The following is a 17,729-nucleotide window of genomic DNA, read 5'->3' on the forward strand; positions in this document are numbered from 1 at the left end:
TTTTTCCGTAAACGTGTAAAAATGGTTCCATTTCTTACCTCTAGAGCCTTCAATCTTTCTAACAGCAATTTGGTCTTTTCTTTCCCCTCATCTGCACTGCTGCCTTCACTCCTTGAATCCTCATCTACCACCATGTGACGGTCTTCCAAAGCTTCCTTGTGTTTTCTCTCTTCCTCTGACAGTTTTTCCTGAAGCAAGAAAGAATTGTTGTTTTCAATAATCTCCACTGAAAAATAAGCAAGAGTTTAAGGTTGAGAAGTTTGGAACCTCCCTACTCTTTCTGCATTCTTTCCGGGGCTGAGGTAGAGAAGGTTTTGCTAAACAAATTCTGAGTGGGGCTTATATTAGTAAACACAGTAGATAATTTTAATGAATCTTGGTGGGACAAGTCATTGAGTCACCACCACGGAATGCACATGTCCTCTGCCCTGTTGGAGAAGTGACCGAGCCCATAAAAACGGTAGGTGGAGTCATGTGGTTAATCCATTTTTATATGCAGCATGAAATTCAGCTGTGCTCTAAACTGGGGAAAAATAAGTCAACCTTGATACCTTGACTTGTGAACAGCTTAGCTCCTATAGTAAGATCATCAAAGTCACTGGACATGCAACCATTCAATTAAGGGAAAAGAAAATATCACAAAATATTGAAATGATAACGATTTCAGAATTCTAAGCTGAAACCATTTAGTTCCTTTGGCTCACTAATAACATGGCTCTTAAGGGCCCTATAGTCCCCTTTCTAACACTCCAGGATTTGTACTATAGCCTTGAGGCAGACGTAAAATGTTATCTTGTCTTCCCTCCCTGCTTGCTGGAGGTTCCTCACTCAACCTTGTCTCTGGCAGCTCTTTGGAAGTTGAGAAGTATTAATTTGAGCCTCACGATTGGCTCTTGTTTTCAAGGGAAAAAGAAATGTCAAGAGCCTATCACATGAAAATAAAATTTCATCCACTTTTGTACATACATCAAGATACCGTGCCGCAGAATCAGGTGACATCACTCCATCACACTTTTTAATTCTAACCACAATGCTGCAGAAATCTTTGTATTAAAAACAGCTGGTTGGCAACCATGTGGGCTAAACTGGATTATCAACGGTGAGAGGCTTCTTTATATTTACCATTAAACTAAGATCATCTGCAAATACAGAAGCACGAAAAATATGAATCTTAACCTTTAAGCACTTAAAAAATCTACTGAGAAAAGAAGAGCGTAAGTGGGAAAAAAAAACCCAGGTCTTCAAACTGTGTTCACAAAAGTACTTTGGAAGTCCTGAAATTATTTAACTTATTTTTTGAAAATAAGATATGAAGTAAAAACGTCAACGTATATGTACACATATATAAGTATACATGTGTATGTATAGATATATAAAACACTGGAGACTACATAGAAACTTGACCCATGTTAATCTGTACAGACAAACAGGTGTTAATCTGTTTCCTACAGATTTCAAGATTAGTTTCCATTTCTCTATAAGAATGTGCAACTGACTAGGCAGGTGATAGCTCTTTATGGAATCAGGTTTGGGCAAGTCCACATGAAATGTACAGGTGTGTTCACTTCTGCAGCAGGTGTAAGTTCCGCCCAGATTCAGGCTCAGCAAGTTTAATGTGCAGATCCTCAGGCTGGGACAAATATCCAGGTTATGACTGTATTTTCACAGCTTTGATTCTTTAAGGTTTGTTCACTCAGCAGACTTTCATTTCCATGGTAAGAAACTTGAAATCGGCAGAGTTACCAACACAATTTTGAAAGAAAGAGGTCCTTCTACTTCTCTTTCAAGATGTGGGATCACTGTAATTAAACACTAACTTGGGACTGTAAAGCAAGCTTTTAAAAAATAGCACCTAGGGAGGGACCTTCAAGATGGCGGAGGAGTAAGACATGGAGATCACCTTCCTCCCCACAAATACATCAAAATACATCTACAAGTGGAACAACTCCTACAGGACACCTACTGAACGCTGGCAGAAGACCTCAGACCTCCCAAAAGGCAAAAAACTCCCCACGTACCTGGGTAGGGCAAAAGAAAAAAGAATAAACAGAAACAGAAGAATAGGGACGGGACCTGCACCAGTGGGAGGGAGCTGTGAAGGAGGAAAGGTTTCCACACACTAGGAAGCCCCTTCGCGGGCGGAGACTGTGGGTGGGGAACTTCGGAGCCGGAGAGTGCAGCCACAGGGGTGCAGAGGGCAGAGCGCAGAGATTCCCGCACAGAGGATCGGTGCGACCGGCACTCACCAGCCCGAGAGGCTTGTCTGCTCACCGGCCGGGGCGGGCGGGGCTGAGGCTCGGGCTTCGGTCGGAGCGCAGGGAGAGGACTGGGGTTGGCGGCGTGAACACAGCATGAAAGGGGCTAGTGAGGCACGGCTAGCCGGTAGGGAGTCTGAGAAACAGTCTGGAGCCGCCAAAGAGGCAAGAGACCATTGTTTCGGGGTGTGCGAGGAGAGGGGATTCAGAGCACCGCCTACATGAGCTCCAGAGACAGGCTCGAGTCGCAGCTATCAGCACGGACACCACAGACAGACATGACACGCTAAGGCTGCTTCTGCAGCCACCAAGAAGCCTGTGTGCAAGCACAGGTCACTGTCCACACCTCCCCTCACTGTGGCCTGTGCATCCCGCCACTGCCAGGGTCCCGGGATCCAGCAACAACTTCCCCGGGAGAACGCACGGCGCACCTCAGGCTGGTGCAACGTCACGCTGGCCTCTGCCGCCGCAGTCCCGCCCCACATCCACACCCCTCTCTCCGCCCAGCCTGAGAGAGCCAGAGCCCCCGAATCAGCGGCTCCTTTAACCCCCTCCTGTCTGGGCGAAGAACAGACGCCCTCAGGCGACCTACACGCAGAGGCGGGGCCAAATCCAAAGCTGAACCCCAGGAGCTGTGTGAACAAAGAAGAGAAAGGGAAATCTCTCCCAGCAGCCTCAGAAGAAGCGGATTAAAGCTCCACAATCAACTTGATGTACCCTGCACCTGTGGAATACATGAACAGACAACGAATCATCCCAAAATTGAGGAGGTGGACTTTAGGAGCAACTATAGACTTGGGGTTTGCTTTCTGCATCTAATTTGTTTCTGGTTTTATGGTTATCTTAGTTTAGTATTTAAAGCTTATTATCATTGGTAGATTTGTTTATCGATTTGGTTGCTCTATTCCTTTTTTTTAATATATATATTTTTCCTTTTTCTCTTTTCCTGAGTGTGTATGTGTATGCTTCTTTCTGTGATGTCGTCTGTATAGCTTTGCTTTTACAATTTGTCCTAGGGTTCTGTCTGTCCGTTTTTTTTTTGTTTGTTTGTTTTTGTATAGTTTTTAGTGCTTGTTATTATTGCTGGATTTGTTTTTAGGTCTGGCTGCTCTCTTCTTTCTTTTTCTTATTAACTTTTTAAATTTTTAATAATATATCTTTAAATTTTTTATTTTAATAACTATTTTCTGTTCCTTCTTCTTCCCTCCCACCTTCCCTCCCTCCCTCCATCCCTCCCTCTCTCTCTCTCTCTCTTTCTTTCTTTCTCCCTTTTCTTCTGAACCATGTGGCTGACAGGGTCGTGGTGCTCCGGCCGGGTGTCAGGCCTGTGCCTCTGAGGTGGGGGAACCGAGTTCAGGACACTGGTCCACCAGAGACCTCCCGGCTCCAAGTAATATCAAATGCCGAAAGCTCTCCCAGAGATCTCCACCTCAACACTAAGACCCAGCTCCACTCAATGATCAGCAAGCTACAGTGCTAGACACCCTATGCCAAACAACTAGCAAAACAGGAACACAGCCCCACCCATTAGCAGAGAGCCTGCCTAAAATCATAATAAGGTCACAGACGTCCCCAAACACAAAACCGGATGCAGTCCTGCCCACGAGAAAGACAAGATCCAGCCTCATCCACCAGAACACAGGCACTAGTCCCCTCCACCAAGAAACTTAACACAACCCACTGAACCAACCTTAGCCACTGTGGGCAGACACCAAAAACAACAGGAACTATGAATCTGCAGCCTGCGAAAAGGAGACCCCAAACACATTAAGTTAAGCAAAATGAGAAAATGGAGAAACACACAGCAGATTAAGGAGCAAGGTAAAAACACACCAGACCAAACAAATGAAGAGGAAATTGGCAGTCTACCTAAAAAGAACTCAGAGTAATGTTAGTAAAGATGATTCAAAATCTTGGAAATAGAATGGAGAAAATTCAAGAAGCATTTAACAAGGACCTAGAAGAACTAAACAGCAAACAAACAATGATGAACAACACAATAAATGAAATATAAAATTTTCTAGAAGGAATCAATAGCAGAATAACTAAGGCAGAAGAACAGATAAGTGACCTGGAAGATAAAATAATGGAAATAACTACGGCAGAGCAGAATAAAGAAAAAAGAATGAAAAGAATTGAGGACAGTCTCAGAGACCTCTGGGACAACATTAAATGCAACAACATTCAAATTACAGGGGTCGCAGAAGAAGAAGAAAAAAAGAAAGGGTCTGAGAAAATATTTGAAGAGATTATAGTTGAAAACTTCCCTAATATGGGAAAGGAAATAGTCAATCAAGTCCAGGAAGTGCAGAGAGTCCCATATAGGATAAATCCAATGAGAAACACGCCAAGACACATATTAATCAAACTATCAACAACAAAATACAAAGACAAAATATTAAAAGCAGAAAGGGAAAAGCAACAAATAACATACCAGGGAATCTCCATAAGGTTAACAGCTGATCTTTCAGCAGAAGCTCTGCAAGCCAAAAGGAAGTAGCAGGACATATTTAAGTGATGAAAGGGAAAAACCTACAACCAAGATTACTCTACCCAGCAAGGATCTCATTCAGATTTGACGGAGAAATCAAAACCTTTACAGACAAGCAAAAGTTAAGAGAATTCAGCAACACCAAACCAGCTTTACAAGAAATGCTAAAGGAACTTCTCTAGGCAGGAAACAAAAGAGAAGGAAAAGCCCTACAATAACAAACCCAAAACAATTAAGAAAATGGTATCAGGAACATACATATCGATAAATACCTTAAATGTAAATGGATTAAATGCTCCAACCAAAGACACAGACTGGTTCAATGGAAACAAAATCAAGACCTGTATACATGCTGTCTATAAGAGACCCACTTCAGACCAGGGACACATACAGCCTGAAAGTGAGGGGATGGAAAAAGATATTCCATGCAAATGGAAATCAAAAGAAAGCTGGAGTAGCAATTCTCATATCAGACAAAATAGACTTTAAAATAAAGAATGTCACAAGAGACAAAGAAGGACACTACATAATGATCAAGGGATCGATCCAAGAAGAAGATATAACAATGGTAAATATTTATGCACCCAAAATAGGAGCACCTCAATACATAGGGCAAATCCTAGCAGCCATAAAAGGGGCAATTGACAGTAACACAATCAGAGTAGGGGACTTTAACACCCCACTTTCACCAATGGACAGATCATCCAAAATGAAAATAAATAAGGAAAAACGAGCTTTAAATGATACATTAAACAAGATGGACTTAACTGATATTTATAGGACATTCCATCCAAAAACAACAGAATACACTTTCTTCTCAAGTGGTCATGGAATATTCTCCAGGATGAATTATATACTGGGTCACAAATCAAGCCTTGGTAAATTTAAGAAAACTGAAGTCATACCAAGTAACTTTTCCAACCACACACTATGAGACTAGATGTCAATTACAGGAAAGAATCTGTAAAAAAATAAAAACACATGGAAAATAAACAATACACTACTAAATAACCAAGGGATCACTGAAGAAAACAAAGAGGAAATCAAAAACTACCTAGAAACAAATGACAATGGAGACACGACGCCCCAAAACCTATGGGATGCAGCAAAAGCAGTTCTAAGTCAGAAGTTTACAGCAATACAATCCTACCTCAAAAAACATCTCAAATAAACAACCTAAACGTACACTTAATGCAATTAGAGAAAGAAGAACAAAAACTCCCAAATTTAGCAGAAGGAAGGAAATCACAAAGATGAGATTGGAAATAAATGAAAAAGAAAGAAGGAAACGATAGGAAAGATCAATAAAACTAAAAGCTGGTTTTTTGAGAAGATAAACAAAATTGATAAACCATTAGCTAGACTCATCAAGCAAAAAGGGAGAAGACTCAAATCAACAGAATTAGAATGAAAAAGGAGGAGTAACAACTGACACTGCAGAAATACAAAGGATCATGAGAGATTACTACAAGTAACTATATACCAATAAAATGGACAACCTGGAAGAAAGGGACAAATTCTTAGAAAAACACAACCTTCCAAGACTGAACCAGGAAAAATACAAAATATAAACAGACCAATCACAAGCACTGAAATTGAGACTGTGATTAAAAATCTTCCAACCAACAAAAGCCCAGGACCAGATGGTTTTACAGGTGAATTCTATCAAACATTTAGAGAAGAGCTTAACACCTATCCTTCTCAAACTCTTCCAAAATACAGCAGAGGGATGAACTCTCCCAAACACATTCTATGAGGCCACCATCACCCTGATAACAAAACCAGACAAAGATGTAACAAAGAAGAAAACAACAGGCCAATATCACTGATGAACATAGATGCAAAACTACTCAACAAAATACCAGCAAACAGAATCCAATAGCACATTAAAAGGAACATACACCATGATCAAGTGGGGTTTATCCCAGGTATGCAAGGATTCTTCAATATATGCACATCAACCAATATGATAAAACATATTAACAAACTGAAGGATAAAAACCATGTGATAATCTCAATAGATGCAGAAAAAGCTTTTGACAAAATTCAACACCCATTTATGATAAAAACCCTCCAGAAAGTAGGCATAGAGGGAACTTATTCAACATAATAAAGCCCATATATGACAAAGCCACAGCCAACATCATTCTCAATGGTGAAAAACTGAAACCATTTCCACTAAGATCAGGAACAAGACAAGGTTGCCCACTCTCACCACTATTATTCAACAAGTTTTGGAATATTTAGCTACAGCAATTAGAGAAGAAAAAGAAATAAAAGGAATCCAAATCGGAAAAGAAGTAAAGCTGTCCGCGTTTGCAGATGACATGACACTATACACAGAGAATCCTAAAGAAGCTACCAGAAAACTACTAGAACTAATCAATGAATTTGGTAAAGTAGCAGGATACAAAATTAATGCACAGAAATCTCTTGCGTTCCTATACACTAATGATGAAAAATCTGAAACAGAAATTAAGGAAACACTCCCATTTACCATTGCAACAAAAAGAATAAAATACCTAGTAATCAACCTACCTAAGGAGACAAAAGACCTGTATGCAGAAAACTATAAGACAGTGATGAAAGAAATTAAAGATGATACAAACAGATGGAAAGATATACCATGTATTTGGATTGGAAGAATCAACACTGTGAAAATGATTATACTTCCCAAAGCCATCTACAGATTCAATGCAATCCCTATCAAACTACCAATGGCATTTTTCACAGAACGAGAACAAAAAATTTCCAAAAAATCTGTATGGGGCTTCCCTGGTGGCGCAGTGGTTGAGAGTCCACCTGCTGATGCGGGGGACACGGGTTCGTGCCCCGGTCTGGGAAGATCCCACATGCCGCGGAGCGGCTAGGCCCGTGAGCCATGGCTGCTGAGCCTGCGCATCCGGAACCTGTGCTCCGCAATGGGAGAGGCCGCAACAGTGAGAGGCCCGTGTACCACAAAAAAAAAAAAAAACAAACAAAAAAACTGTATGAAACACAAAAGACCCCGAATAGCCACAGCAATCTTGAGAAAGAAAAACAGAGCTGGAGGCATCAGTCTCCCAGACGTCAAACTATGCTACAAAGCTATAGTGATCAAGACAGTATGGTGCTGGCACAAAAACAGAAATATAGATCAATGGAACAGGATAGAAAGCCTAGAGATAATCCCTCGCACATATGGTCACCTTATCTTTGATAAAAGAGGCAAGAATATACAATGGATAAAAGACAGCCTCTTCAATAAGTGGTGCTGGGAAACCTGGACAGCTACATGTAAAAGAATGAAATTAGAACACTCCCTACAACCATACACAAAAATAAACTCAAAGTGAATTAAAGACCTAAATGTAAGGCCAGACACTATCAAACTCTTAGAGGAAAACATAGGCAGAACACTCTATGACATAAATCACAGCAAGATCCTTTTTGACCCACCTCCTCGAGAAATGCAAATAAAAACAAAAATAAACAAATGGGACCTAATGAAACTTAAAAGCTTTTGCACAGCAAAGGAAACCATAAACAAGATGAAAAGATAACCCTCAGAATGGGAGAAAATATTTGCAAATGAAGCAACTGACAAAGGATTAATCTCCAAAATTTACAAGCAGCTCATGCAGCTCAATATCAAAAAAACAAACAACCCAATCCAAAATGGGCAGAAGACCTAAATAGACATTTCTCCAAAGAAGATATACAGATTTCCAGCAAACACATGAAAGAATGCTCAACATCACTAATCATTAGAGAAATGCAAATTAAAACTACAATGAGGTATAACCTCCCACCAGTGCGAATGGCCATCATCAAAAAATCTACAAACAGTAAATTCTGGAGAGGGTGTGGAGAAAAGGGAACACTCTTGCACTGTTGGTGGGGACGTAAATTGATACAGCCACTCTGGAGGTTCCTTAAAAAACTAAAAATAGAACTACCACACGACCCAGCAATCTCACTACTGGGCATATACCTGGAGAAAAACATAATTCAAAAAGAGTCATGTATCACAATATTGACTGCAGCACTATTTACAATAGCCAGGATATGGAAGCAACCTAAGTGTCCATCAACAGATGAATGGATAAAGAAGATGTGGCACATATATACTATCGAATATTACTCAGCCACGAAAAGAAATGAAATTGACTTATTTGTAGTGAGGTGTATGGATCTAGAGACTGTCATACAGAGTGAAGTAAGTCAGAAAGAGTAAAACAAATACCCTATGCTAACACATATAAATGGAATCTAAAAATAGAAAAAAAAAGTGGTTCTGAAGAACCTAGGAGCAGGACAGCAATAAAGATGCAGATGTAGAGAATGGACTGAGCATACAGGGAGGGGGAAGGGGAAGCTGGGATGATGTGAGAGAGTGGCATGGACATATATACACTACCAAACGTAAAATAGATAGCTAGTGGGAAGCAGCCGCATAGCACAGGGAGATCAGCTCGGTGCTTTGTGACCACCTAGAGGGGTGGGATTGGTGGGTTGGAGGGAGACGCAAAAGGGAGGAGATACGGGGATATATGTATACGTATAGCTGATTCACTTTGTTATAAAGCAGAAACTAACACACCATTGTAAAGCAATTATACTCCAATGAAGATGTTAAAAAAATATCATTTACCTCTATTTTTGTATATATATATGTATGTATATATATATATAGATCCTGAAATAATTAGGATCCTGTAGCTAATCAAATCAAACAAACCAAGAAAAGCCACTGGTGTCATCAACTGAAAGCCAAAAGCCTTTGGAATATAGCAACCGGATTCCAGATCTACCATTTATCAGCTTGGCAAATAATCTTGGGTAAACTACCTAATTTCAGTAACTCTTGGGTTCTTTGTGTCCTAAATCCCTACATGAGGCTAACAGCCACATATATAATATACTCACATCTGCAGTCAATTCTCATTATTCACGGTGTGTTCTATAACGTTGTCATGGGCACTGGATTAACAAATACTGAATCATTGTTCCTAGGGGAAGTACAGGGTTAGGTTTCTGGAGGCCTCTGGTTGTAACAGTTTCATCATTAATCAATACATAATCTTGTTTTATGAGTGTTTCTATTTAAAGACACCTTGTTTAATATATATTGTTGATTAATTAGCACTGAACTAACCGCCCACGGCACTATAACTCATGCTTGAACAAAGCTTATCTAACACCCATTTTCTCCACAAGGCACAGCACAGACCGCTTGCACTTAGGAACACTGGACAGCACTTCACACTATGCGTGGGGGCCACCTTCAACAGCGAGACCGCTCACAAAAAGCATAAAACGTAAAAAAGTGTCACTAAATAGAGCACAAAAAGGACACATTTCCAGTAGAAGAGCTTAAAAAAGAAGGCGGGGCGTTGCTTTGGTTGACCTAAGCTGGGAACACAGGTGTCAGATGACTTAAAAGTTTTCACTCCTCTGTGAATGTCCACGAATGACCATGAAAGCTCTGCAGGGCTTGATTTCGGGATTGCAGATCAGTTTTAGGGAGTGACTTCACAAAGTCCGAAAGTAATGAGGATAGGCAGTACTTATGCACATGCCACTGTCTAGGCACAGTGCCTGAATATTATTATATGAAGGAACTGGACGCAATTCAAGATAGTGTAGATTATATATAAGTGTTTAGGTTACATAAAATGTAAGGATCACTTTACATAATTGAAGAAAGGGTGATCAGTGATGACCAGGAGGTGCAATTTCGTGGAAATGGAACATGACTTATGTTTTGGTGGAGTGATTCCACTTGAACGGTTAGAGAGGCATAGGATGGGATTTTTGGTCAAAGAGAAAACTGTAACAAAGGCCCCCGTGAGGAATACATTTTGTCCTTATTGGTTCATGAGGAAACCAGTTTGATTCTATTGCAAGAAACACTGAGAGGTAGTTGAGTAATAGAATTGGAGAGTAAAAGAAAGGGTTCTTGGAAATGAGAAAGAAACATTCAGATAGCATTCATTAATTCATTTATTTATCCTACAAATGTTTATGAGATGCAAACTATTGGCCATTCGATGGTCTAGGTGCTGGAGGTATGGCAAACAAGACAAAGTTCCTGTACTCTAGGAATGTGTATTCTAACTGTGGGAAACATGACAAACTCCAAGTCAAGTCAGTAAGTTATATAATTGTAACCAGTGGTATGTTTACGGACAGTATGAGATGTGACATTGGTGTAAGGCACGTCTGACGAGGTGGCCATTTAAGCTGAGACCACATAATGGGAATGGGAAGGAAGCAGCCATACAATGGTCTGGGACAAAAACATTCCAAATAGAAGAAATAATAAAGCAAGTACTGAGTGGCAGTGCTAAGCCTGCCCTGCTGACCAGCTGAGGGAGAGTCCGTGTGAAGGAGCATATAGGGACTCTAAGAGTAAGAACAGCAGGAAATGAGATCAGAGAGAGAGCAGGACCATAGCGGGGTCTTGCAAGGCATGGAAAGGGCTTTGGGTTCTATTTTAAGTAAAGAGGAATTGGAGGCTAAATAGGGGAGCGATAGGTTATGATGTACATTTTAGAAACAGCATCCTGACTGTTACAATGGAGAGTGGGCTGAGTAGGGAAGGAGCCAGGAGACCAGCTGGGAGGGTTTTCTATCAGAAGGAATAAAAATTATGAATACTCTGAAAGTATGGAATAAGGACTTACCAAAAGCAGTTCTCACACTGGATGGTAGGTCAGGTGCACTTTTGCTCCTTGCTGGGCAAATCAATAGACCTTTTCAGTCCTCAGTTTCCCCCAGATGTAAAATGTCATGGTTGGACTAAATGTCCCTTGCAATATTAAGGTTCTAAGAATTCAATTACTCAAGACACAATTTTCAGGAAGGAAATGTTATCAATATGCTCAATGGTAACAGAAATGACAAGAGAACACGAAAAGGACCTCTACATTTTGTAAAAAGAAGGTTGTTAGTGGGGACTTGAGAGCTATTTGACTCAAGTGTGATGGTGATACCCAAACTGTCAGTGGTTATGCAAAAAGTGAAAAGGGAAAATAGAAGTAATTTTCTTAGATGCTTATTTGAAAGAGTGGCAGCGAAGGGAAGGAAATATAAAGAACTACAGCCAAAGGGCACTGAAGAGACAAGTGGAAGCCTTGTTTTCGAGAAACAGAAACCTGAGTTGTTTGAAGAACTAAAGAGAACAGGTAGCACCAGAGATGGCAGCAAAGGTGGTATGAAGGTAGGAAGGGGTCTCCCAAGCAGGGAAGGCAGAGGATGAAGGGCTTTGATGGAAAAGTCAAGGCTTTTTGAATGTGGTTCCCTGCAAAACATGACTTCACAGCTTAATTGCCCAGTTAGTATTGCTAAATCATTAGTTAGCGTCTAGGTTGGGTTCTTAAAGAACAAAGAGTCGAGTGCATGTAGTTCATCTGAGGAGTGCAGAAAACAGGAGTAAGGAATTGACTCAGAGAAGGGAGCCACTGAAGAGCGCAGTACTAAGTAACTGAAGTGAAGTCCACGGGAATCTCAGGGAGATGGGGCAGAACACAGGCCTCAGAATCATCCCACCCCAGGGGCCAAGGCGTTGGGACATTTATGCACCGACCTGTAAGAATCAATAATTGGGGGCAGCTCCTGGGGTGTCAGTTTCCAGCCTGCCACAGGCGGTGAGGTTTTTTCAAAATACTCCTCACATAAAAGTGCCCTTCAACACAGACACTGAGAGCTAGAAATCACGGGGGCACTCTCGATGGTCCTGAGGTTTGCGCAGGGTGCCACCAATGTCCTCGACAGGTGGAGAGGAGGCTCGTGACTGCTCTGAAGGGACACTGCCCAGGAAAGAAAGCCATATCTGTACACTGCTCAGGCTAGTCATTGACCTGAAAGCACATTTCACTGTGTTCTAATTCTAAAACGCCCTAAAACAAATCCAGTAAGTACTGCAGAGTTATCCATCTTATCCTTTTCTTTACTCTTGTCTCTTTATAATCACTTACCAATGAGAGTGTTAGAGTATAATGTAATATTGAGAAAGAGGACAAACGGAAAGCACATATTTTAAGTAAGTAGATGAGCAAAAGAGGAAAATAAGTGGAAACAAAGAGGCAGAAGGGAAAGGGAGATTTGGAAGAGCTGGAAATATGGCTACACACTACTGATGGATCACTATTGTGGATTTCAGAAAGGACACCTGCTGAATTTATATTATACTCAAAAAGCATGCCCATATATTTAAAAATTAAGCATACGTATTCTGTCTACACATAGATAACCCATTTCAATCAGAAATTTTAGTTCCTTTGCTCATGGATCACTGGTGATTTACCTAGTAAAAAGAGAGCAAGAGAGCTCAGAAATATACGATTTTAAATGAAATATATTCTTCATATAAACCTCTAAGAGAGAAACAAGACAAACGAGCCAAGTCCACTCCTGAGGATGCCAAACTGTGACAAGAATAAGTTGATTCCAGAGATGACCTGTTTTCACGTTTCAGTTCTCTATGGACTTTAATCAACAGTGAGTTCTATAAGAGTGAGGCCACCACACAAACAACTTTCACTCCCCACAACTTTCATATATGGTTGAGACCATAAGCTTGTTGCCCTCAACAAATACCAGCCGGTATGCAGGAAGCTAGAGATTAGAAGTTCAGTTAGTATCCAAGGGTTTAAATCAAACTTTGCCTTGTCAGTACATAAAGCAATCCTTGGAGCTGTAAGTGTCTCTAGGTGGTTACCAGGGCAATGATTCACCTTTGGGGGAGCCCTCATCTTTTGTTCTCAAGTAGTCAGCATCATCAGGCCTACGTACAATAATACCGATCAACACAAAGCTCTGGGTTGCATCAGTTCAGCTCAGACAGATGACAGTCCAGGGGGTTCAGTTACTCCAAAGAGCAGGCAGGATAGCCCCTCACTGATGGACAGCTACTGTTCAGTCAAAAACATGATGCAGGAAAGTGATAAGACCCTTTCCCAAAATGTTTCTTATGCATCTTCTGGTCATCAGCTTCCCCCAGCCCAGCACAGTGGGATCCAGGGAAGGTTTCAAGAGGTCACCTTACTTCGTAACTAATTCGTTAATGCACCCATCCAACAAATACGTACTGAGCAGCTCCTGAGTGCCAGGCACTGTGAAAGATGCCAGGGGTATAAAGGTGAATAAAAAAACGTGTGGAGCCTGTTCTTATAGAGCTTACAGTCTTGTGGAAGGAGACAGTAATCAATATGTCACCAGTAAATGTAAAACAGTACTGTGATGTGTGTTGCGAAGAACAGTTTCCAGGGGCTTCAAAAATCAATACTAGAGGGATGCAAGAGAAGTCAGGAAAGCAAATGCCTGTGGTTACCACCGTAAGGTCAACCAGGAAGTGATCTTGAGGTGGAAGGATGGGAGGGCAATTCAAAAAGAGTCTGAATAGCTGGGGAGGAAAGTGTATGTATAGCTGGAGAGGAAAGTGAGGCTGGATGGGCTAATGGGGCCAGGCCACAAGTCAAGGAATACTGCCTTAACTCTAATGGCCATTGACTATTTTCGTGTGTGTCTGTGTGTGTGTGTAGGTGGGAGGGGCTTGACATGGTAGGATCTGTATTCCGAAAGAGCTCTCTGGTACAGTGTGGAGGGTGGAATGGAGGGAGGTTAACATAGATGTGGGGAAAGTAAGATGCTACTGCAATAGTCTAAGCACGAGTTGACTGAACCATGATTAAAGCGACAATCTCACGAAACGAGACCTCAGAGTTTGTACATTATCTTGTGATTTTGATTCTTTAGTATGCAGTTACTCCAACAATGACAACTAATATTTTCTTAGGTCACTATTGTTCAGGGAGTGGGCCGACAGCCACTGGCAGCAGCTCATGGGGTAAGGGGAGGAAAGAAGTGTTGCTTGTTTAAAACGCAGATACCTTGGCCGACTCTGGCTTCAGTGAATCACAATACCTAGGAGTGGGGTCAGGCATCTGTAATTTTAGAGAGCACCCCAGGTAATTCTAACCTATGCCAAAGTTTAAGAGCCTCTAGACAAAGATGCTCCGATATAGAACACAGGTCATTTTTACTTCAGATAAACTTTTGAGGTTGCCCATTTGATTTAATTCTTGTGATTAGCATAGAACGTAGAATGAACATATAATTAATCATCTAAACTAATACCTACTGGAGAGTAAAGGCTGTTGTAGCTATGAATAGTACACTGGGACAGAAGGTGTAAGCCAGGGAAACTGGGCATATTCACCCATAAATTGCTAAATCCTTCTTCAGTAATAGATGTCAGATGTTGACCTACCATAGAAACTACTCTGTATTAGTGTGATGAGCAACCCTTGGGAAATTTCTATTTGAGTTCGGAGACTCCAGTGCCCACCATGTTACACTGGTTCCTTTTCACAGAAGCAGATGGCATTAATAGCGTGTAACTACTTTCAATGGCTTCCACAGTCACTAACAGTAAGGTTCAAAGAGAGGTTCTATGTGTCCAGTATGGGAGGAAAACAACTTCCCTGCTTGGAAAGTCTTCCTAATTTAAAAATAATGCTTGCTTGCCCATTGTTTTTATAAACAATAGAGAGAAATCTGTCCACCAGTGTCCTAAATGAGGTAGAAAACTGACAACTGGTTGTGACAATGAGCTCATAATTTCTATAATACAAAAAAGTAATAAAAGAAGTTTATTGCCTTCCCCACCCTTCTTTCAGTCCCACCACATGTGTGTGGTTGCCTGGTGCATACGCTTGGCCTCACATGGTGGCCCTGCCATCTTCAACCCCATCACTGGGGGAGTGACACTAGGTCTGAGCCCAGGACTGGGAGGATAATTAAAGAACACAAATTTGGGCAAAGGGAAAAGGCAGTGTGTGTCACATGTGGACATACTTTGGCCTTTCATTTGATAGGATACAAGGAGGGTCAGCCTCACACGTTTCTTGAGGTCCATCAAGTTCCATCTCACTGTGACCTATTCTTATCCAGGGTGGGAACAGAGACCCATTTTAGTTTTAGAACAAGTAGAAATAAGAAATCTACATTCCAGTCCTAGCTCTGCCACTAACCAGCTGTGTGATTTTAGTCAAGTCACATAACTTCTCTGTCCCTCAATTTCCGCATCTTTGAATAGAATGCACAGAAATAGACTAACTCAAAGGTCCCTTCTAGCTTTAAATGTCTACAATTTTGATCATCTGTAAAAACTCAATTTAGAAGAATAAGTATTTAAACACTGCTGAAGTTTAGGAATGTAAATACAGAATGCCATTAAGGTTAGAGCTGCCTAGAAGATATCTTGTATAATAAAAGCTTTGTGCTTCTTTTCCAGAGAGTCTGTCTGTCTGTCTTCCTTGGGAAAAAAAAAAAAAGAAACAAAAAAAACTTTTTTTTTTTTTCTGTGTACTTCTCTTGGGCCCTCCGATAGATGTCACCTAACCTAACCTTTGCATTTAGCACATTTCATTCCCTGCCTGTAAGAAAGGAAAGGCCTGGTAAGCAACATTAGAATTGGAATTTAGTGAAAGACACTTGTAACACTCATAGGAAATCATGCCCAACATGAGTCCTGTCTGTGAAAAGAGCTTATGGGAGGAATAATTTTAAGTATCTTCTGGTTGCAAGGCTTTAAAAAGAATAAAATTCACTCATCTCTCTGTTTTTATTATTTTGAATTCTGATGGCCAACACAAAGCCAGCATATAGAAACACTGCATGTCTGATAATAATAGTTATGCTGGGTTCTAGCTCATTCATTCTTTTTCTGACAGAGACTGCCCTTATCTTTTAACACTGAAAAGGAAGGAAGGAAGGAAGGAAGGAAGGAAGGAAGGAAGGAAGGAAGGAAGGAAGGAAGGAAGGGAGGGAGGGAGGGAGGGAGGGAGGGAGGGAGGGAGGGTGGGACGGGGCAGGGGGAGGGGAAGAAAGGGGAAGGGAAGGGAAAGGAAGGGAAGGGACCCACCTCAAGTACACGTGGCTTTCTAACTTGAAGATGGCAAAATGAAACCATGGGAATATGAAGAGACAACCAACTATCCGACTTTGGAAGGCTAGTCAGTCAAAGAAGTTAGAACAATTTGTTTTTCATTCTGGATATCCAGCCGTGTGTTAAATCCACCTACTAATTCGTACTAAAAATGTAAAACTCTATAATTTAGGACTGATCACATAAGGAAGAGACTTTGGTAGTGTTAGCCTGAGACATTAAGCTCTTTCCAGAACACAAAAGACATGATAAGTAGCACCTAATATTTGTGTAACACCTCAGAGTTAAACCAAAACACCTCATATACCCTTTAACACACTCACAGCCATGGGGACATAGGACAAATATTCTGGGCACCCTTTACAGACAAGAAAACAGGCTCCAATAGGTTACGAGGCATCCTGTTACCAGGTAGTGGCAGGGCCAGCATTTAATTACAGTGTAATTTCAAGTGTCATGCTCTTTCTGCGGACCCAGTTACTTCTCTTGGACTTTCCCATGCACCCATAGATTTAGCCTTACTGCTAATTCTACCTGAGAATCTGTGCTCTTTATCCAACAATAAGCCATGCTGCTGACAGCATCTGTCCCCAGGTTCCCTGGCCATTTCTCCAGGGAGTGGACGATTTTATCAGAGATGTCAGATCTGCCCTCAGATGACTATTAGCACAACAGGTTTAACAAACTACAGCCATTTCCGTAGTTAATGATGATTCAATTAGTTCAAAACATAAACGCACACCTACTACAAGCTAATGAAAATGTAGAGGCCCTCCGTCTGGCTGACAGCCGCCCCAGTGAGCCCTGGTGACTTCAGCTTCTGTGATTTATTTACTCATCTGTTGTCTGGTGGTGGGAAGGGTGCACAGAATATACTGTCACTTTAGATAGCACTTCGGCAAATACCATAACAACATTCCCAGGGACCGCGAGCAGCTTTTGTTCAGGACCTAGCATACTAAATTTTAAGGGGGGAGAAACAGCGTCAGATAAATCACAGGGTTTTAGAAGAACATCCCAATCTGTTCACGGTTTAGCGTTACTACTG

The 17,729-nt window shown here is 41.2% G+C and overlaps 1 protein-coding gene across 1 annotated transcript in view; it reads right to left on the reverse strand.

Annotated features, from left to right (window-relative positions):
* Positions 1-17,729, reverse strand: part of NCKAP5 (NCK associated protein 5) — a 906,625-nt gene that overhangs the window by 289,455 nt on the left and 599,441 nt on the right. The window contains exon 6 of the mRNA XM_065880133.1: positions 39-188. Within this exon, the coding sequence (XP_065736205.1) occupies positions 39-188 (150 nt within the window). The remainder of the gene's footprint in view (positions 1-38; positions 189-17,729) is intronic.

The sequence above is a fragment of the Phocoena phocoena genome, chromosome 7 (assembly GCF_963924675.1).
Source record: "Phocoena phocoena chromosome 7, mPhoPho1.1, whole genome shotgun sequence".
Classification (NCBI taxonomy): Eukaryota; Metazoa; Chordata; class Mammalia; order Artiodactyla; family Phocoenidae; genus Phocoena; species Phocoena phocoena.